At 53.7% G+C, this 20340-nt stretch overlaps 6 protein-coding genes across 6 annotated transcripts; 2 read left to right on the forward strand and 4 right to left on the reverse strand.

Annotated features, from left to right (window-relative positions):
* Nucleotides 1–551: 551 nt before the first annotated feature.
* N7462_001546 (oxysterol-binding protein related protein OSH3) lies at nucleotides 552–3494 on the reverse strand (the record flags this gene model as incomplete). The annotated part of the gene is made up of 2 exons (XM_057073272.1): nucleotides 552–3380; nucleotides 3459–3494. 2 exons carry the CDS (start codon nucleotides 3492–3494, stop codon nucleotides 552–554), a joined length of 2865 nt encoding a protein of 954 aa, XP_056936913.1.
* A 788-nt stretch (nucleotides 3495–4282) lies between these two features.
* Nucleotides 4283–8780, reverse strand: spt6 (chromatin-remodeling histone chaperone SPT6; the record flags this gene model as incomplete). The annotated part of the gene is made up of 4 exons (XM_057073273.1): nucleotides 4283–4530; nucleotides 4615–8266; nucleotides 8376–8540; nucleotides 8604–8780. The coding sequence occupies 4 exons, from the start codon at nucleotides 8778–8780 to the stop codon at nucleotides 4283–4285; spliced, it is 4242 nt and encodes a 1413-aa protein (XP_056936914.1).
* A 1013-nt stretch (nucleotides 8781–9793) lies between these two features.
* Nucleotides 9794–11654, forward strand: ste7 (MAP kinase kinase Ste7; the record flags this gene model as incomplete). Its single annotated transcript, XM_057073274.1, has 4 exons — nucleotides 9794–10081; nucleotides 10144–10301; nucleotides 10375–10912; nucleotides 10968–11654. 4 exons carry the CDS (start codon nucleotides 9794–9796, stop codon nucleotides 11652–11654), a joined length of 1671 nt encoding a protein of 556 aa, XP_056936915.1.
* Nucleotides 11655–12908: 1254 nt separating this feature from the next.
* On the reverse strand, nucleotides 12909–15238 carry N7462_001549 (uncharacterized protein; the record flags this gene model as incomplete). Its single annotated transcript, XM_057073275.1, has 2 exons — nucleotides 12909–13383; nucleotides 13458–15238. The coding sequence occupies 2 exons, from the start codon at nucleotides 15236–15238 to the stop codon at nucleotides 12909–12911; spliced, it is 2256 nt and encodes a 751-aa protein (XP_056936916.1).
* Nucleotides 15239–16523: 1285 nt separating this feature from the next.
* N7462_001550 (RPAP1 family protein) lies at nucleotides 16524–17935 on the forward strand (the record flags this gene model as incomplete). The annotated part of the gene is made up of 2 exons (XM_057073276.1): nucleotides 16524–17323; nucleotides 17392–17935. 2 exons carry the CDS (start codon nucleotides 16524–16526, stop codon nucleotides 17933–17935), a joined length of 1344 nt encoding a protein of 447 aa, XP_056936917.1.
* A 337-nt stretch (nucleotides 17936–18272) lies between these two features.
* N7462_001551 (uncharacterized protein) lies at nucleotides 18273–19094 on the reverse strand (the record flags this gene model as incomplete). The annotated part of the gene is made up of 1 exon (XM_057073277.1): nucleotides 18273–19094. One exon carries the CDS (start codon nucleotides 19092–19094, stop codon nucleotides 18273–18275), a length of 822 nt encoding a protein of 273 aa, XP_056936918.1.
* Nucleotides 19095–20340: the final 1246 nt, after the last annotated feature.

Genomic DNA, 20340 nt, shown 5'->3' on the forward strand with positions numbered 1-20340 from the left:
CCAGGCCGCGATGCACTTTCTCTCTACTCTACGCAGAACCGTACGTGGTATATGTTCATTCCTCTTCCGGTTGCGACAAAGATAATTGGTGCGCCGCAACGCTCCTTTGTTTTACGAAATGCGAGTTCGCTGTCCATAGTTCATAGCCAAAACTAACGCAAAGTACCCGAAGCAAACGAATCGGTTCAGATCGTACAATGCCACTGTCCAGTGTAATATGTAATCACCAAATACTATTTCTAGAGTGGAGTTCAAGGCCCGGCCAGATCCTCCTCGTCATGCACCTTTAGATACGCTTCAAGTCCAAGTGCTCTAGGAGTATATCTACCGTCTCTTTTTTTTGAGTTCTTCCTTTCATCGACCGCGAATCCAAAATTCCCGGGGCCGATTAAAAAAACCAAAGCAAAATGAGGGGAGGGAGGGGAGAGATAAAGGGACAGGGAAAGATAAAAAAACCCGAGAACTCAAGACAACACAGAGTGCCACCTATAATCACACACACATATACCCAAGAGTCGATATTCCCCAACCACATGCAGAGAGGCGCCGATCTAGTTCGTCTCGAACACAGACACAACGCCTGACCAGCTGCCGCGTGCACGCTCCTCCCAATACCCATCCTTGCCTCCCTTCAACCGCCACACGTCCTCCCCATCCGCGTCCTCACTGGCCCGCGTAAACCAGCGCGGCGTCCAGTTCTCACCAGCAGCTTCCATATCACGCCTGCGCGCGCGTTGGCCCTCTTCCAGCTGGACCTTGAGCTCCTCGGCGCGATCGAGATCGCCGTCCTCGAGCGCGCGCTGGTCCGGACGTAGCCGAGAGTCTGTGCCCGGGAGGTGCCCGTCCTCAATGGACGTGACTTCATTGAGAGCGGCGGCAAACGCCGTCATGCCATAGTGCTTGGGGGCGCTGGGGACGAGGGGCCCCGCAGTCCAAATGGGGCTGCCGGTGGAGGAGCCGTCACGGGTGATAGACAGGGCGGCGGGCCAGGTGCCGGCAAGGCCGAGAGCAAGAGGCTTGTTGTAGGAGTCGACGGCGCGGGTGGAGACTTCCTCGCTGCGGCCGGAGAACATGCCGCCCGCTTTGAATGTGGAGATGGAGCGGTGGCCGGTGGTCTCATTTGCAACGGTTAGCTCGCCAACGGGCTCGACATATTTCTCGCCAGCGATTATGTTGCGCAGAAATGAGGTCGCGGGAGTCCAGCTGAAGTGCTCGCCGGTGGCATGGAGGGTGATGCGGACGCGTCCCTCGGTCGTGATCTCAGCGGATTTGCCCCAAAATTTCTGGCTGGGCTTGGGCGACTGGGCGAGACTCCATTCGCGGCTGTCGGCTTGGTAGGCGAGTTGAACGGGACGATGGGAGACCTTCTCGGCAATGAAGCGAAAGCCGTAGTCTTCGCGGACAAGTTCGTAAGTCTCACCGAGCATTGGGTTGAAGGGTTTGCGGATGGAGCGTTCGCGGACTCGGTTGCTGGAGAGCGAGGAGAGGGCAAAGGAGGTGATGTACATCAGCCGTTCGACAGCGTCTGAGGACTGAGCTGCCTTATCGAGCAGAGACGAGTATTCCAGGATTTCGGCTGCACGCTGCAGAAGGGACAGAGGCTCGTTTGCAGATACAGGCATTGAGATCTGAGACAAATCCTTGCCAACATTCTTGCGCAGGAAGCCAATCAAGCTTGGAGGCAGGACGGTGGGAGCGAGGATATTCTGACGACGACGCACGCGATCCAGCGGTAATGGAGCTAAGGACTTCGGTCGAGCGGGGAACAATGAGGAAGCGCCAGCACCATCATGTGGCGCAGACGCCTCGGTCTCATCTTCACTGTCGGAAGGTGCATCGTCCTCGACATCTTCCGCATCATCAGCAGCCCGGTCTCCGTTTGCACCTTCGTCATCACTGTCTTGGATCGTGAGGAGCGGAGAAGTAGCGCCTCCATCCATCGCATCGAAAAACTCTTGTGAGATATCTGACTCCATACTGCGGCGCGGCTGTATTGCGGATCGAGGCGGGTGACGGCGCTGGTTGCTCTCTGCAATCAGCGTCGAGAATTCTGAGACCACATTATCAAGATCACGCAGAACTGCCATGAGATTATCATGAATCTCATCCATTCCATCCGTATGGCTAGCAATGCTGGCAGGTCTTCCCGATCCATCTTTAGATGGCACAACTAACTGAGATGAACTCGAGTTCGTTTGCTCCGGCCCAGGGGGCCGTTTGGCACTAGATTGCGAGTTCGCGCTGGTCTTGCGCTTCCAGAATGGGCGTTTGAATTCGGCGCCCGGAGTATCAGCAGGAGCGGCCTGCGGGCTCGACGGACGAGCCTCAGCACGCTGGTCGGCGGAAGAAGGAAGAGGCGTAGTGAGATACTTGGGGTCAGTGTCTCTGGCCAGTCGGCGCACAGCATCCCGCGATCCAGACACTCTGCCTACAAGGCTGTGCACTCGAGTCCATTCCGCCTCCTCCGCCGGATCAGGAGATGCAGGCGTGGTCAGCCGGAGCTCTGGGGGTCCGACAACGGTGAGCTCATTCTCCTTCGACAAGTCCTTCTTTGAAGCCTTCTCGAGCGCACGCTTCCAGGCCGCGAAGTCTTGCTCATTGCTTGCACGAAGATGCCAAATTTCAGTTCCTGAATCGATGGAAATCTCACGGGTCTTCTCGTTCGTGGCTACCGCAGCCAATGTGAGCGGTATGGCGCCGCGCAGCGCGGACGAGTTTGGATCATGGTAATAGGACAGTGTAGACGAGGTAAAATCGAGGGAGAAGAACCGACGTGCCCAACCTTGGTGTCGCTTCCGCCGGCGTTTCTGCAGCAATCCCGTGTGCACCGTCGACGAGCCCGATGAATCCGACAGCTGCGCGTTGAGGGTAGACCGGCTGTTCCCTCGGCGGCGCGTCCGAGGCTGGTGTAGGGACTCGGTAGAAGCACCATGTATGGAGCGGGCAATCGAGGGCGGTGCGGAGCCACGAGGCTTCACGCCAATCGGGTAGGTCAAGAGAACGAGGGTGACTGTCTTGGACGTCTGTTTGGAGAATGTGTTGTCGAATACGAGCGCATAGTTGCCCGCTTCGGTGGAAGGGACATCATAGGTGCCTTGGGAGATCTTGTCGGCCTCACACTTGCCAATCCACTTGATCGATTTGAGTCCAATGGCCGTTAACTTGTCGATGACGGTGGGTTGTTGATCGCGGGCGCCAGAGGTGGCCGGCAGGTTTTCAGCCGAATCGGTGCTGTGGGAATCGGAGGCCGGCAGGTGGGAGCTCAGCGAGTTCTGACCGGGGTGCTTGAAGAGTCCGAAATTCACGGACTTCTTGTGCGGTTGAATGCTCCAGGAGATCGTGTGGTTGGCACTGACGCTGATCCATCGGACGAAGTAAGACTGGCACCAGGAACGACCGGATCAGCTTGGAGATCCCGAATGGTCGCGGGACATTGGGACATCGATGAGTATTCTTACCTTGCTGTGAATCTCCAGCTCCTCCATTGCCGCCATGGTTGCGCAGGAAGGGAGTTGCGAGAGACTCCCGAAGAAGCCGTCGCGTACCGGTGGAGTTGCGGCTGAAGGGGGAGGGGAATAATGCCGCGCGGACAGGACACCTAATATATGTCGTGCCCGGGGGCCAGATCTAGATCACCAACAAACCCAACACTTGTTGGCGCAGACAGGGTGATTCCACTTAGTCTGCACTGACATCAGTTGCTTTGAAAGTCAGTCAATCCCCTGGCGGGGGGAGGCGGAGCCGGTCAAACCGAAGCCGAGGAATCACACTTCACATGGTATGCGGGATCGACGCTGGCTGGTCGAGGCTGCTTATGCTTCCCCGGTGTTTATCCATGACTCCGCCCGCTAGTGCGCTTGTTCAGATCGCAGATGGTGGCTGAACGGGCGATAGGGAGCACACCAGTTGACGGCCAAAATTAGTTATATTAGCTACAGGATGCTAAATCTCTATGGTGGCTTCGCGAACAATTTCTTGTCATCTTCTCCCATGCAGAATACGGTCCATTGGTAAGTTTCATAATGGTTACAGATATGCCCATTGCTCCCCCATCCCAAAACGATCAGATGGTGTATCAGATGAAAGGCAAACATTGGAGAAAAAAGAGAAGAAAGAGGCGGGAAAAAAGGGAACATTGAGGCTTTGAAAAGGGGCATTTTAACAGAAACGAAGAAAGAAAGGAAATGCAATGCCCATCTGGTAATTTTTTAGTCCGCTTGTTTTCCTTGTTGAAATTCCCAAAGGAGATGAAATAGTACACTATACAGACGACGCACAAGCCTTATCTCCGGCCCGCTTGCATGTTGCTGAACATCAGTTTGAATCCATTGCACAAGGCTTGCATGTCTGGATACGGGTTCTTTTGCAGCTCATAGCCTTGAGGGATCACCTTGACCGGCCAATTCTGGAGGCGTGCATGCTCTCCTGCTTTGAAGCAAAGATAGAAGTATCCGGGGTATTTGGGGTTGGTACAGAAAGCATAGGCCGACCGACGGGGGTTGGCCTTAGTATAGGTCTCCAGCCATTGGTCTGAGAATCATGTTAGCTAGAGATATCCAAGAATAGAGGAGATGTATGTGTATGGGGAGAAGGAGAGCGGGAGAAGAAACATACCAGTATCGGCTTTGCTGCCGTCTTGGAACTTCTCGTGGAGAATCATCTCCTCCACCTTCTTTGCCATCGCCTTGACGTGATTGACAATTAAGTCATCCAAATCGCTATAACTGTACTTGCCACCCACTCGCAAAACGCGACCAACCGAGAACTCATTCTCCTTATCCAGTTCGAGAACATCAATGTGCTGATAAACACCCTGCGCGACCTTCCAGGTAACAGCCAAGTGATCGGGTCCACGAGAGGACGGGCGAATAACAACATCGCCGCGGCTTCGCGAACCAAGATACTCCTCGGCTTGCGTAGAGTTGAATGGTCGGAACAGTGGGTGTTTAATCACACGCATCGCCTGGCCACCCTGTTGAGTCTTCTCCTGCATCGACTCCTTATCGTTCCGTTCTTGCGCCTCATCCCAATCTCCAAAGCCGTGATCCGGAGTCCGGCGGATAGGATTGCTGACCTGGTCCTCACGGAGGGACACATTGCAGGTAAAGCTTTTGCGATTCAAGAAGACAATCTTGGCAGGGACAGTCTGGTGTGGGGCGTACGCATTACGCACAGGAAGATCGTAGGGAAGACCAAGTTCGGTCTCTGCGACCAGCGCATCGACTCCACAGTCCAGCTTCGCGTCGATATGGTCCTCAAAGACCCGCTTGATGGCAATAGGGACGACCATGCCGGGTTTGAGTGACTCATTGGTCTCGCCCGTAAGCATGGTAAAAATGTCATCAGTGCTAAGGAAAACAAACTGCTTGCGCAAGTCCTCGTAAGGCTGCTGCAGTTCTGCACGGATTGTCTCCAAAGTCGCACGCTTGCGCTGGTTCAAATTCTTCTCCAGCTGCTCGGCGTACTCTTCCAAAATCAGGTCGTTGACACGGTCTTGTTGCTCATCACGGAATAACTTCCGCACGATGGCGCCAGAACCATTCTCATCTGTCTCTGCTTTAATATCTTCCTCATCGAGCTCTAAAGCATCCGCCGCCATCTTGCGTGCAATATCATAGTCTTCAGGGTGCACACGGGTGTTGTCAAGAGGGTCTGCATCAGGGTCGGCATTCTCGAAATCAATGTAGACAAAACTGGCACAATTGTTCCACACTTTGACACCCATCGCGGGGTATTGTGCGTTCACACCCAACAACTCCACTCGATTGTTCACAACGCCTCCATTCATATTCATGATCTTGATCAAATGTTCTGACTTGCGGGGACCAAGGCCGCAGACATACGGCATGAGGTTAGCAGTCAATTGGTCGTTGACTGCTTCATTGAGATCGACGCCAACCAAGTTGACCATATCGACGAGAGCCGTCTCCAGCTGCTTAAGCAGCAAATCTTGCGATACAAGCTGTTGTCCCGGCTTGAACTGAATGGAAACAACATCACGACCAAGGGAAGCATATTCCTTGAGAGGGCTCTGGAGGTACCGACCCAAAGCCACACAGTAATGAGTCAAGGGCCCGAAGCCTGCATTATCGAGAGCTGCGCGAGGACTGTTGTGATACAGACGAGCAACCTCGTCATTGACAACTACGACCTCAAGACGGTCACTGACCTCTTCATCGCGATCGTCTGTATATGGCGCTCCACGGATGTCCTTGAGATCAACCACTTCAGAGAGAAGCTTATAGAGACGACGGGTCTCCGGAGTCATACCAGAAACACCGATAACGTCTGGCTTGCGCCGCTCTACTAGGTTCACAAATGCGGCCACATCCGCACCGTCATCGATACCGCGGCTCTTATCCCCCACGGACAAGTCTTTGAACTTTCCATTCTCAAGCACACGACCATCCTCTTCGATGTAGACCCAGTAAATATGATCTTTGCCAACAGTGCCGGTACCAGTAGAAAAGGTAAGAGTGCGGGGTACGGTACCAAGAACCATCCCCTTCGGTTTGTAAGGGGCCTGGTCTAAACGCTGGGAAAACGCCTCACGGCACTCTTTCGCCACATGGTTTTCACACTCCTGTCGAATGTTTTCCTTGACACTGCGATTGATGGTTCGCTCTAGCTTACTAAGAGCCAAATCCAACGTGTCACGACGCAGGCGGTTCCACGCATCAGCCACTTCTGAGTAGTTGTCTGACTCGATATCGGCGTACAGGCGTTGGCGGAATTGGTCAAAGTTCTCGAACCGGACTTTTACTTCCATCAGGCCCTCTTCCTCCGCCTTCAGCATTCGAAGGAACATTTCTGGTCGGCGGGCAATATCGCTGAGCTGCTGGTTGCGCAGATATTTAAAGTCGTAGTAAGGGTGCTGGTCATCGATTCGGCGCAAGCCCTTTTCTGTTCGGAAGCAGTCTACAACTCCATTCATGTAATACGCCTGCCGGATAACCTTGCGCATCTTGGGGCTGATAACGAGTTCTTCGGCAAACATCGATTTCGCAGCTTTCAGAACTTGTGTGGAGTTGGAGAAGTCAGTGTCGACAAACTGGTCTGCCAGCTCCTCCGGTCGTTCGCCTGGATCCTCGGTATACTGTCGACGGCCCTCTTTGGCGGCATTGCCAGCAAAAGCATCCGCAGTGATGCCAAAAGCCCGGACCATGCCATATGCATTGCCATTCCGCACCCGCTCGAAGAAGGACTTGTTGGTCGCCTTCCGTCGAAGTGGTTCACCATTAGTATCTCCATTGAGCGAGGACAAATCGCGCAGCGACGAAGCATATTGAAAGTGAATATAATCCTGAATATCTTGAAGTTCCTCCATGGTGGCAGCAGTTTCCAGAAGATCCTCCACGTTGGCATCGTTCACACCATAATCGGTTTGCAGGCCGTCATACGTCTTCTGAATAGTGTTTCGCTTGTCGACAAGTGCACGGAATTTGAGATCATATTCGAAAATATCCCACAGATCGGTCATGTTCAAAAGCTTCTCGGCTCGGATGGTATATTGCGCAGACTCGTCGTCAGGGTCGGCTCCGCTGACTGGCTCCTTCACTGCGTGAATCATATAGTCCTTTCTATGTTGAAAGATGAAGGGGACTTCCCAGTCATCTGTGACCAGGAACTCCAACATCTTGGCCACTGACCGCTGGAACGGCTCTCGCAGCTCTGGCTCCATGCGCTTCTTCAGCAACATCAGGTTAGAAATCCAGATAGCCTCCTCACGGAACTGATCTTCGGAAAGCGTGACATGCCGATATGGTTTGCGGGCAATCTGGTGGCGTTCGGGTTCATCGAGCAGACGGACCTCGTTATCCTCCTCGGTCAGCATGCGCTCCGCAAGCTGCGACGGTTCAAAGATGTCCTTCAGGTCCAGGTGTCGCTCTTCATTCTCCTTGTCTTCTTCTTCCTGTTCTTCGATGTCTAAAGCAAATCTGTAATCCGAGCCATCGCCGAAGACAGCCCGTAAATCTTCCACTGCATTTTCATCCAAGCCGGCAGCCTCGGTGGCCCCAAGACCGGGTACGCCGGTTCGGACAGGAGCCGCAACTTCAAGGTCATCCCGCTCACGCTGTGCCTCCTCGTCGGAAAAGGTGTCCTCCTCGATGAAGTCGTCCATTTCGTCGTGCATACGGCCACGGTGACTGGCTCGGCCATACTGCTGCGCTTCTTCTTCCTCATCCGAATTGAACATATCATCAATACCTTGGGATGGTTGGCGGTGGTCACGATCCTTGCCTCTCTTCAGACGCTTGAATTTGGACTGTTTGAGCAGACAAGACAGATGTTAGCAAATGATCGCCATTCGAGAGACCTCTCATGGGTTTGATCCAAGGCAAAAAAGCATTGAGTCCAAGGGAGTATTCCCGTACATCAGAAGTTGTTCCCCGATTGAGTCCAGGGACGTGCTCGCCGATCAATTCTAGATCTTCTTCGTCCAGATGTTCTTCCTCCCGAGGGCGTGATCGTTTCTTGTCGCGCCTGCGCCTGGCGCGATCCTCAATCTCCTCGTCATCGTCAATGAATCCTTCACGGACCTATTGTATCAATTGAAAGTCAGCTAAAGGGGAGCCAGATAATGGGGCGCAGGCAAGACTCACGGCGCGAGCGGCCTCTTCATCATCATCTTCATCCTCGTCCTCCTCGCTGGAATCATTGTAATGGTTGGCGGTCCTCGCCCCTTCGCCGGCCTCTCCATCGTAGTCCTCGGCCAGCTCTTCATCGTTCTCTTCATCATCCAGCATGGCCTCACCTTCGACCAGATCGCGAAGACTCATCGTGACTGATCGGGGAGAGAGCCCTTAATCCCAGCTGGAAGCGAACACAGACGAGAGTGGGGGAGGGAAGCGATGAAGAGTTAGGATTGCAGCAGCGGCAGATCCAGCGCCTAACAGTGCTCAACTCGGTGATAAAAAAGATGTGGTGAGAGTCGAAGGGGAACGCGAGCCGAGCAAGTGAAAGAAAGGAACCACGACTTGGTCGGCGAAGGAGCACATGTGGCGGTGATCAGCTGCGCCTGTGGCTTGTGTCTGCTTAGATAACCGCCTGTGTGGCTGGTCATCAATGCACGTGATTTTAGTACGGGCTGGCACGGCACGTGACGAAGCCCATCAGCAACCCAGTTGACGCAACGGCAGTCGGTTGTTGGCTTTCGTCTCTCTATAGAACCACATCCCTGCAGATATGACGACCCTGGCTCTCTGCTTGACCCAGCATATGTCCACAGTCAACCCCCTTCCTCCCTTTTCCCATTCAGGCCCCATCTAAGACGAGACATTTTCACTCACGATCCTATGGGGTAAAGCCAAGTGGAGAAGGACAGGGACATCAGGAACAGCTTGTGTTTCAGTAAAAGTAGTTCCGAGTAGTCGCCGTAGAGAGCAGCAAAGTCTCATATGTTTTTTGCTTTTCGTTTTTTGACCCCCAACCCCTGAAACCGACCGACAGCCAAGATTGCCCCCTTCAGGGTCTCGAGAGCCCAACCGGCGAGCTGCTGAGGTTGTTTTGGCGCCGACCGGGGCTTGCGTCGGTGTTGTTGGTCCAGTTGAAGCGCCCGCGAGACCCAATCAGCGCCGCCAAGACCACATCGCAAGGTGATATCGAGTTCCCCGCCGCCTCACGCTTCTCCTCCCCTTCCACCTTTTCCTTTCTCATCGGCGTGCTCGCCCGGCCTGGTCTCTCTTTGTCTACAATATTCTGTTATTGTTGATTAATTTTTTGTCTTTTTGGACTTCCTCCCGTGCGCTCCGACGAGTACAGAGACTGCTTCCCTACCGCCTCCCCCAACGCCATGGCGGACCCGTTCAAGGCTCGAACGTTGAAACGGAAGAACGTCAAAGGCCTCGCCCTCAATGCGGCCCCCAAGGCCAACGATGCCTCGAAACCCTCAGACGGCGATGCTCAAATCCCGGGTGCCATTGGAAATGCCGACCGCACAGATACTCTCGAGATTGGATTGGAATTCCGGCTAGACCTTCGAAGTGAGGATCTGGTGACGCTGAAGGAACTGGGCGCCGGAAATGGAGGAACTGTCTCCAAGGTAATGCATGCCTCGACCAAGGTCGTCATGGCTCGAAAGGTACGTCTTCCATTGTTTGCTTCATCTCTACGGACCTCACGCTGATCTCTATCTCGCTCCAGATCATCCGAGTCGATGCCAAAGAAAACGTGCGCAAACAGATTCTACGAGAACTGCGGGTCGGCCATGACTGTAATTGCCCAAATATTGTGACGTTCTACGGCGCCTTCCAGAACGAGGCCCGAGACATTGTTCTCTGCATGGAATACATGGATTGCGGGTAAGGTTTTGCAACAGGCGGGACAGGATGAGGAGGACTGTGAAAAGGCAATAGGCTAACATGGAATCACCAGATCTCTTGACCGGATCTCAAAGGATTTCGGACCCGTACGAGTTGATGTATTAGGCAAGATCACCGAATCGGTGCTCGCAGGTCTAGTCTATCTGTATGAAGTTCATCGGATCATGCACCGTGATATCAAGCCCTCCAACATTCTAGTCAACTCACGGGGTAATATCAAGCTGTGTGATTTCGGTGTCGCTACAGAGACCGTGAACTCAATTGCCGATACCTTTGTGGGTACCTCGACATACATGGCTCCGGAACGAATTCAAGGAGGTGCCTACACGGTCCGTTCGGATGTGTGGAGTGTTGGTTTGACCATCATGGAGCTGGCTGTCGGAAGGTTTCCATTTGATACATCGGACTCGGCTGCCGGAGATCGAGCCAGTGTTGGTCCGATGGGAATTCTTGATCTCCTCCAGCAGATCGTTCATGAGTCTGCTCCTAAGCTGCCCAAGAGTGATGCTTTCCCGCCCATCCTCCACGATTTCGTCGGAAAATGTCTGTTGAAGAAGTCCGAAGAACGGCCAACTCCGCGAGAGCTCTATGTATGTCTTCACAACTCGTGATTCCCTTGTTGAGACAGCACTGACTTGCCCACAGGACAAAGACGCATTTTTGCAAGCTGCTAAGCGCACGCCCGTGGATCTTCAGGAATGGGCCATCAGCATGATGGAACGCCATAATCGCAAGTCATATCTGGCACCGCCGGCTCCCAAATCCCTGAAAGAGACCGCCACGCCCACTTCGGGAGGTTCTTCGAGTCCTTCACCAGCGAACAGTTCGAAACCCTCTATGAGCAGCAAATCCTCGCGGACCCCGCAATCGCAGCCTTCTCCGTACCAGCAAACCCCAACCTCCGGCGATATTACCGTGAACATCGCCAGTGACTTGCCCACGCCGAACCGCAAGTACCCTCAGAATCAACAGTACCCGTCGTCCCACTCTCCCCATTCCTCCCACTCCTCCCACTCCATGCGATCTCCGGCCCCGGCCCCGCCCTCCCTAGAGCATCTCTCCTTAGAGACCAAGGACGACGAGGAGTCCCGCTACGGCCGTCGCCCCACGCGGAACTACCTCAATGACCCCAGTTCCACCCTGGACGCTCCATCCCGCCCTTTTATGAGCCCCCGGTCTGTCAGTTCGCACAACACCAAGTCTCGCACCAACCTGACCCCAAATGCCCTTCCAATTCGCATGGCGCCTCCACCAACGCAGGCCCCACCGCCTCCACCTGTATCCGCCGGCGGCAGCTGGCGTGGCTATCCCGGTCAAATGCCGACTTCTTGAGTTAAAAACGAAGGAATGGAATCGATGCCCATATGTTCTTTCTTGCTATGATTTTTTTATTGTGATGTCTGATTTGATGCGTTTGCATAGGCACATGATTTTGCGACCCGAGTCTGTTTTTCACTGTTATTGCCTTCTTCCTCCAGCCCATTAAGATGAGATACTTTGCGTTTCTGTTAAGATTTCTCCCCATCGCCCTCCTCTGGACATCCACGCTGCTTTCAGCCTTTGGCACGCTCCCCAAAGGGAGAGAATCAGATGAAAGCCAAGGCAGAGCTCCATCTTACTCTCCTTCCCCATCCCAACCATCCTCCACTCTGAACCACCCCTTTTACCCGGGACTCCCTCTCGTTTCATTTGTCTTGTCTTCTATTCCCCTGGCTCGTGGACCACACCCTCTCTATTGTTACTCCTGTACCTCTGTTTTCTGTTAAACCAGTTTCACTTCTCAATGACTGGATCTTGGCAACAACGACGACGACATTGCCCTCAATTCTTTTTCTCCCACTTCTGTGATTTCTAGTTGTTGTCATTCTGCCCAGATATGTTCCTGCATGAACCGGCGTACATACGTGCAAGTTCCTGACGATATTCCAAATCTATTTCTTTACAGTCTTGAGGTACGAGTGGAAGACTACTATCTTCTCCTATGGTAGAATATGATTTAGCCATGATATTGCAAAGTCCAAGAACATACAGTCCCTGGTTCAGACAGACCGGCAAAAACAACTATATACACCTATATATAGGCAGTAAACCGGCCGCTCTTCCTTTCCCCAATCTTTGACAATCCATATACTACATGTATATAGTTGCATGCATAGGGCCCTACCAACACCTGGAAAAATACAAAATATTCAAAGCTCATAGTCGGAATCAATACACATAAATAAATGCTACCAAATATAAATACAAAAGACCCATGCAATCCAGTCCCCAAAAGCACACTCCACAAACTCACGACCCAAGGAAGTCTTTCATGGAATAATGACAGAAAGTCCCGAAACAAAAAGAGAACATCAAATACTCAACAGCGAGAAACACACAAGCAACAACGCAGCCTCAGGACCCAGACGCCGACGCCAAGCCGAAGCCCTCGGACCGTGGAAACCAGACAGAATAACACAAGAGATCAGGAGAATGTTTCGCCTTAAACACCAGATCAAGAAGCACACCAGCTCGAAACAGGGTCAGTAGAATAAATCTAGAAAACGAAAGTGATCAATGAAGGGCACAGAGGCTGGCCATGTGTCTCTATTTCATTACGAGCTCCGGCCCAGTCAGCGGGCTCGGGCTAGGCGCAGGAGCAATATTGGGGGTAGAGTTGGACGGCGGCGCAGGCGCCAGATCTACCATCGTCGTCAAGGAGCTAGACTTGCCGCCGCGCGCACCACCACCGCCACCGCCACGGGAAGAGCTGCCGGCTGCACTGCCGCCGCGACCGCTGCGGCCTTCATGGGCGGATGAGGCAGTGGTGCCGCTGCGGTCGGCGTGTTTGTCGGCGTGTTTGTCGTGTTTATCGGCATGTTTGTCAGCCTGATCGGCTTTCTTGGCGGTTCGCGCGCGGCGCGAGGTACCACCGCGGGAGCCAGGGCCGCGGAGAGGTAGACCGGTGTCCTGGGAGATAGGGACGGCGGCGGCTATCGGGACATGTGGATGAGAGGCGATGGAGCGGCCGCGGCCGGTTCCTCTGCCGCGTCCACGGCCACGTTTGATGGTGCCGTCAGCACTGGAGACAGAGGCATGTTAGTGTATGAAATAGGAGGGGAGATGGAAAAGGAAATGGTGATAGATTCGACGTACCGTTCCACCTGGACCTTCTCGCCCTCGGGGACGAGGGGACCACTATAAACAAAGAAACCGTCTTTACTTGCGGCGGCTTGTTCCTGCCAGGCCAACTCGCTGTCATCAACAAAGGGGTCGTCTCGGTCGTATTCTTCGACCTTCTTGCGTCGCTTCTTTTTGCCGTCGCTTGTTTCGGAGGGGGCGTTGGTTCCAGGACCGGCGCCGAGCATGCTGATATCACCGTCCATGTCACTGTCACGATCCATGTCCAAACTGAGATCTTCGTCAGCACTCTCCCCAGCTGACGCTCCCTTCCCACCTTTGACGTTCCGCTCCAGTGCGTCTCCGGCGGCGGCGACGCGTGCCAGACGCTCTTTATGAGCCGCCAGACGAGGATGCAGCGCGGCAAACCCGTAGCGTTCCTCGGCGAGTTGCGCGAAGTTGATGACTTGGTTGCCCTTTTGCAAGGGGACATGCACAATGATATTGGGTGAGCTGCGCGCATCGGACTTGGAGGACTCATCAATGCCACCGAACAGTGCGTTCGTGATCAGACCGGATCCCTGGGGTATCTTCGGAGCTTCCTTTGCAGCGCGAGCCGGCTTGGGAGAGGGTGCCTTGGATGTCGGAGCCGTGGTCGTGCCTTTTTCTTTCTTCGTGGTAGACGCCGGCTGCTCCTTCGAGTCGATATCCATGGCATCGGATGATTGCTGAGTAGGGCGTGGCGGAGTAGATATATGTGCCGAGGGCTCTGGAGGTTGGGATTGTGACTTGGGTTGTGCTGGTGGTTGCTGCACCTGTAAGGCCGGCGAGGAGAGTTCTAATTGAGAGGGCTGCGATTGCAGTGGTGGACGTTGTTCCATAGAAGCATATGGGGAAACGTGAGTGGGCTGAGGTGTAAACGCTCCGTGCGATGGAGAGGACGCAGGTATAGGCGAGGGAGCAAGGGTCGGGTGGGTCGGTGTATGTGCCATCGCCGGTGGCGCTGGCGAGGAGACGGACGAGACATAGCCAGGCGATGTGCGCGGAGGCACTACATACAAATCGACCGGGTTTGAGAACTGTGGTGGATCGATGATGCTGGAGATAGCCGGCGATGCACTGGCGCGATAGCCATTATTTCGCGGCGAGGCGATATGAGGTGGAGGAGTATAAGTCGGGGCGGGGGACGGGTTGTCAAACGCGGATCGAATAGGATCAAAGTTTTGTCCACTGGTCCGTTGGGGAGCTTGGGGGGCTTTGGTGGGTTGTGATGGTGGGGGTTGTGGTTGTGGTTGTGCGTGCACTTGTTGATATGGCCGCGACGCAGGCTCCTGGGGCCGGGCAGCCGGGGGGGGATGTGGACTTGAGTAGGCCGGGGGTGGAGTCGGCTGAGGAGGGCTCGGGGCCGTGTGCAATTGAGGAGGAGGACTTCGGGAATCGGCCGGGACAGCAGGAGGAGGGGGAGCGGCGGTGGTTGGTGATACTACCGACGCTGCTGACGTTGCAGCTGGTGTGGGTGCTGGTGCTGCAGCCCCGGCCCCGGCAGGCCCCGTGGCTTCGTCTCCCGGTTGCTCCAGCTTGGCTTTCTTGCGCGCCGCCGCGGTGGACATGGATTTTTCCCGGGGGCGACGAGGGGCCCGAGTTGGCTTGGTCTCCTTCTTGACTTTGGATTCTGGTGTAGCGGTGTGGTTTGTTGTATCGTCGTCCTTCTTGCGACGCGACCGTCTGGCGCCCGAAGCCCTTCGGGCGTTGGAGTCGATGTCGACAGGCGGGCCTTCTTCATTGGGCACACCCGCACCAGGCGGATCCGTGGACATGATGGGCGGTGGCAACAAGACGAATCGATGGATTGATGAATTGATAAATTTATCAACAGCCCGCACTAATTCGGTATAGATAGGGGAGGGGATGAAGTGATGTTGATATATGGAGGGGGTCGGTGGTGGTGACGGTGTAGTATAAGGACGTAGCTGCGATCGGGGCTGAGCGTATGGGTTGCGGGCGGTCGTTGGGGATCAGGTGGGAATAATCGAACACGAAAAACGAAGTCGGGGATGGAAGAAGGTCAAGAGCGGGTTGCGGCCGAGAGGAACACCGAAAGCCGGGAACAACCTGCAGACCCGAGATGGGAAACGAGGAGGAACGAGATGGAGAAGATGGAGAAGAGAAGAGAGAAAAAGAAGCAGGAGGAGGAGGAGAGGAAAGAGAAGAGGGAAACGGGCAGGGAGAAAAGGGCCAGAAAGGGGAGCAAGCGAACAAGGAGCGAGTTGGGTTGTACGTTCACTTCCCGTTCGGCTTGATATGCTCCTCGACGGCATCGTTCAAACCACTTCCGAACGGGGGAGGGCGAGGGCTTTTTCTGGTATTCTATTTTCTATATCAAGGAACCATATGCTGGTCTCAATGGAAGCCAGTGGCATCGATGCCTCTCTCTTCTATCGCCGACCACAACCAAGTCAATCCTCCAGAACCCAAGTACCCTAAACTACTCCCGATGCGCGCGGATCTGGCGTTAGTGGAGTTGGCTGAACCCGCGGTTGGTCAATTCTGTGCCCTCCCCCCGTTGAGGTTAATTTCAATAGGGTCCTTTCATTTCTCTTCCCCACGAACGGTCCGGTTCATATCTCGTTGACCTCAAACTCGGGAGTCATGGCTTTGGCTTTGCCGCTCGCCAGCTCCTTGGATGCTTCATGCTCCTCGCCCATAGCTGCCAAAGTCCCCCTTCCTGTCTGGTGACCGGAGATCGGTTCCAGAATCAGTGGCCCGAGCGTCGACCTCCCCCGGGCCTGTCAGAGAATCTCTGTTCGATGATAGCGCCTCAATGCTCCCAAAGCGAGTCGCAGAATGATTGTCGGAAAGATACCACTCCCTCGACTCTCCTTGGTCGTCTGGAGGGTTCGTGCTGTTGGATATACTTCGATGTTTCGCCTCTGCGGAATCTGCATGGCCTGTTTTGGCAGCACAGAATTACTCCTTTGGGCCTAGCATATCCGCGCCAATGGTACTAACCATAAACGGTTAGCCCACTGCACCCCATTTTAGCCTTTTGAGCCGCAGAGGCCCCGCGCTGACATAACTTCATCTTTTCCTCCCCGGCGCGCCATGGCTTTTCGTGGCGAGCGCTTCCTCGTCAACCTCGACGATGAGACTCCGACAATCCCGAATGATCCCGTTCCCTCCCCCTTCTCGCTAGTGGGGGAGATCCGCGAACGCGAGCCCTCAAACGCTACACCGCCGGCCCCAGCACCTCCGACCCCTTCGGCCTCCTTGACCGGATTCCCCGCGCACCGCCGTCGCAACAAGCCTTCCTCCTTCAAACAGCGACGAGCGAAGCAACATGCGGATGACTCGCCCCCTGATGTGTTACCCACCCCCCAGGATGACAAGCAGGCTATCGCGGAGGAGAACCGCCGGCATTTGGCGTCCATGTCGGATTCCCAGATTGAGAAGGAACGGGAAGAGCTGATCGCCTCCATGGACCCCGGCTTGCTGAAACGTTTCCTCTACCGGGCCAAGATCGACGAGGATGAGCAAGCGAGTGCTGACCCGCCTCCTGCGCCGACACTGCTGCCAACCTCAGACGTGTCGGCGGCACCGAAGCCCCAGAAATCCGTGTCATTCGACCTTCCCACCCCGGCACCGGCACCCCAAACCAAACCACCTCAACCCGCGCCAAATTCGTCTGCCAAGCGGCCTGTACATGACGACTTTGCCCCTACCCAACCCCCGAAAGACCTCCACCCCGCCTCCGAGCGCCCAATCCTCGACCCCGCGGCCATCGAAACCTTCCACTTCCCGCAACCCACCCAACCCATGCCGGCCCTCGACCCATCCTCTCCAAACTTCCTTTCCGACCTGCAATCCCACTACTTCCCTGAGATGTCGCACGACCCGTCCGCCCTGTCCTGGCTGCAACCCCCTCCACCGACGATGAAGACCCAGACTCCGCCTCGCCATACCACCCCGCCAGCGCGGCCGTCTCGATGGCCCCGTCGTCCGTGCGATTCTCGCTACGCGGCACAATCCTCGCCCCGGCGACGTCGCTGGCGTTGCCGACGTCCTTGGGCCTGCATCACCACGGCGATGATCCGCACGCTGCGGGGTATACGATTCCCGAGCTGGCGATCCTGTCGCGCTCAACATTCCCGGCGCAGCGCTGTGTGGCATGGCAGGTACTTGGTCGGATTCTGTTCCGCTTGGGCCGGGCCGAGTTTGGGGATCGTGGCGGGCCGTTATCGGAGGGGTTGTGGTTTGTCATTGAGAAGGAAGGTGTTGTAGCGGGGATGCTGGCCGAAGCGGAGGGAGCGGCGGGTCAGAGTCTGCCTGCGGCTCGGGGTGAGGAGGAAGAGAAGAAAGATGAGGATACGGACGAGAGCCCCAATAAGCTCGTTGCGTCGGGCATTGGCCGTCACGCCAGTGCCGCGGCATGGGCTGTTGAAGGTGTGTGGTTATGGCAGCAGGGCGGAGGGGGAGACCGGGGATTGTTGAAGGAGGGCCAGACACGGCCGCGGTAAATAGGGCATATGGAAAGTGAATATGGGCTGAATCAGATCGAGGCACTTTATTGCTTTGCTTGCATTTTCTAGGATTGTGAACTAAACTAGCACGAGAATCAAAAAAGAAAGAGCAACCCAAAATATCAACGCCCCATTTCCCGGCTATCTACTCCCACCTCTCTAAAATGATGTTCAAGGGTGACGCGGTAGAAAAGAAGGAAGCAATATCATCAACCAGCAAAGTTCCGTATAACATAGGAGGCATTGCTCATGAAATGCACCAGTACGCTCGTTCCGACGTCAAGTCCTTTTGAGTTTCCATCGATTTTCAATCTATTACCTCAATTCTCAGAATTTACGATACATTGCGAATTAGTTTGATGTTGTTTTTCCCCAAATGGGGAATCAATTTCTTTATGACTTGCAGCGTATTACTAGTCACTGTCACTGTAACCGAAGATGGAGAGAAGTTGCATCGACGGAAATATTCAAGACGAACATTCTTCGATGTCCCGATTTTTTTCTGAGCTACATAATCCTTTGTTTCATTATCGTAGTAGGCCACTATCGGGTTCTTTGCAAGGCCCCACGGTCGAATTGCCTGTGCCAGCTTGATCTCGAACTTCGAAAACTTTCCATTAGCGGTACCCTCAAGCATGGACGGAGAGAGAGAGCCGATCAAAATTCGCCTGGACATCTTCACTGCAGATTTAGGGCCTGAAATGAGATGCGGATTGCATAGGTCGACGTTTTCGATAACCATTGGTAGCTTCCAAGCTTTGAGGTTTGTCGTGACGTACATGTACGCTTTTCCGCTGTAAATTTTCTTTGTGTTTCCCTCCAGTGTCTGCTCTCGGAAGTCGGTAAGAACATAAGGGACATATTCAGAACGAGAAGATGTAGCGTTGACCGTCAGCAGAAAGAGGGGATATCGATTCTGTTTGCGTAACATAAAATCTATATTATCCCATTCCAAACGCATCAGGTCCGTTCGATTATGATCACTTGATTCAGTGGTGTAAGCTACTGGTTCTGGAACTGCAGGAGGAACCATTCCTGAATTCGAACTATTTTTGTCTTGGGCTGCCTGTGATCCATTTGGTGCGGTGGTATTCTTTTTATCCTCTCTCTCTCGGCCGAACCTCCAGGAAGATAGAGGTTTCGAGAACGGTGTCATTCGTTTGTCTTTAGCTGAATGAGAACCCATTTTGAAAAAATTCACTCAGACGAATGAATCAAGTTTGAGTAGATATTTGTACTGTTTGAGGAATAATGAAAAATGAATACACCCAGAGGGTGATCGTCGAAGGCAACTAGAAAGAACACACGGTGAAAGGGAGATATAGAGATATACGGAAATATGGAGGCAATGAAGGGAGGGTTGGGGGCAGACAGCAAGACTTATAATAATTGAATTAATCTAACTTTTCCTAGATTTTTGCTTGAGACTAAGTTGGGGGCAACACTAGCGTTTTGATTAGCATAGACGCAATCCAATTTCCAATAAAAGAACGGCTAGCTCCATTCTATTTGTGCAGAACAGGTCGAAAGTGGGCATGTCAAGAATCAGGCATATATGCCGCCCACCACCCCACCCCGGCTAAGTCCTCTTTGAGAGGCATAGTAGGGAGTGGTATAACTCGTAGTGCGACTTGGGGCGCTTAGGTTTCTAAATAGATCTACCGATCTCGATTCACTCCCAGGCTGAAGGATTGAAGGGTTGGTTGGTTTCCATTTGCTGTGGGCGCTTGTGCCAGACACCCAACAATGGTCCGGGCGATTGGACTTGCGTCCTTGTCAATGTATGGGATCCCCAATCATTTTGTTTCGCTTCCATGCTACTCCGACTCCTGTTGTTCTAGTATTTTATGTCTTACGGCATTTCTTCTTCTCTCATCCCATTTTGCCTTGCTGTTTTGTGCCGTAGAACCCCTGGCGTGTAGTCTTTAGTGTGGTTAAATATACTTCTTATTCGCATCGAGTGCCCGTATTTTTCAGTGGCTATTTAGACAAATGACTTGAAAAGCAATAAGGGAGAGGGTTTAATCCCATACCCAGCAAGCACGACGCTGCTTATGTCTATTTTTCGCGAGAGGTCACCCCTCTGTAACTCTAGCGAGACACTTCAAATCTTCTTTTTAAGGGGAAGAACGGAAGCCTTCTCCATGAAACTGGAATCCATGTATTTTGATCACAGATGAACAGAAACTGAAAGAAAAAAAAATATTACACTCCCGTTTATGCTCCACATCAATACATCATAGTTCGCTCTTGGAATAACTCACAAGCACAAACCTTATCAAATATGATTCTGACGAATATGAGCACCGCCACTAATTATCTTCCTTCTGGTGTTAGGTTGTCCGTTGGGATCTGTATAGACTTGGGAGCGTATGAAGTTCCAGTCCCGTGCGAAACTGTGC

This window comes from Penicillium macrosclerotiorum (assembly GCF_028827735.1).
Source record: "Penicillium macrosclerotiorum strain IBT 26536 chromosome Unknown utg000002l_segment0_segment0, whole genome shotgun sequence".
Taxonomy (NCBI): Eukaryota; Fungi; Ascomycota; class Eurotiomycetes; order Eurotiales; family Aspergillaceae; genus Penicillium; species Penicillium macrosclerotiorum.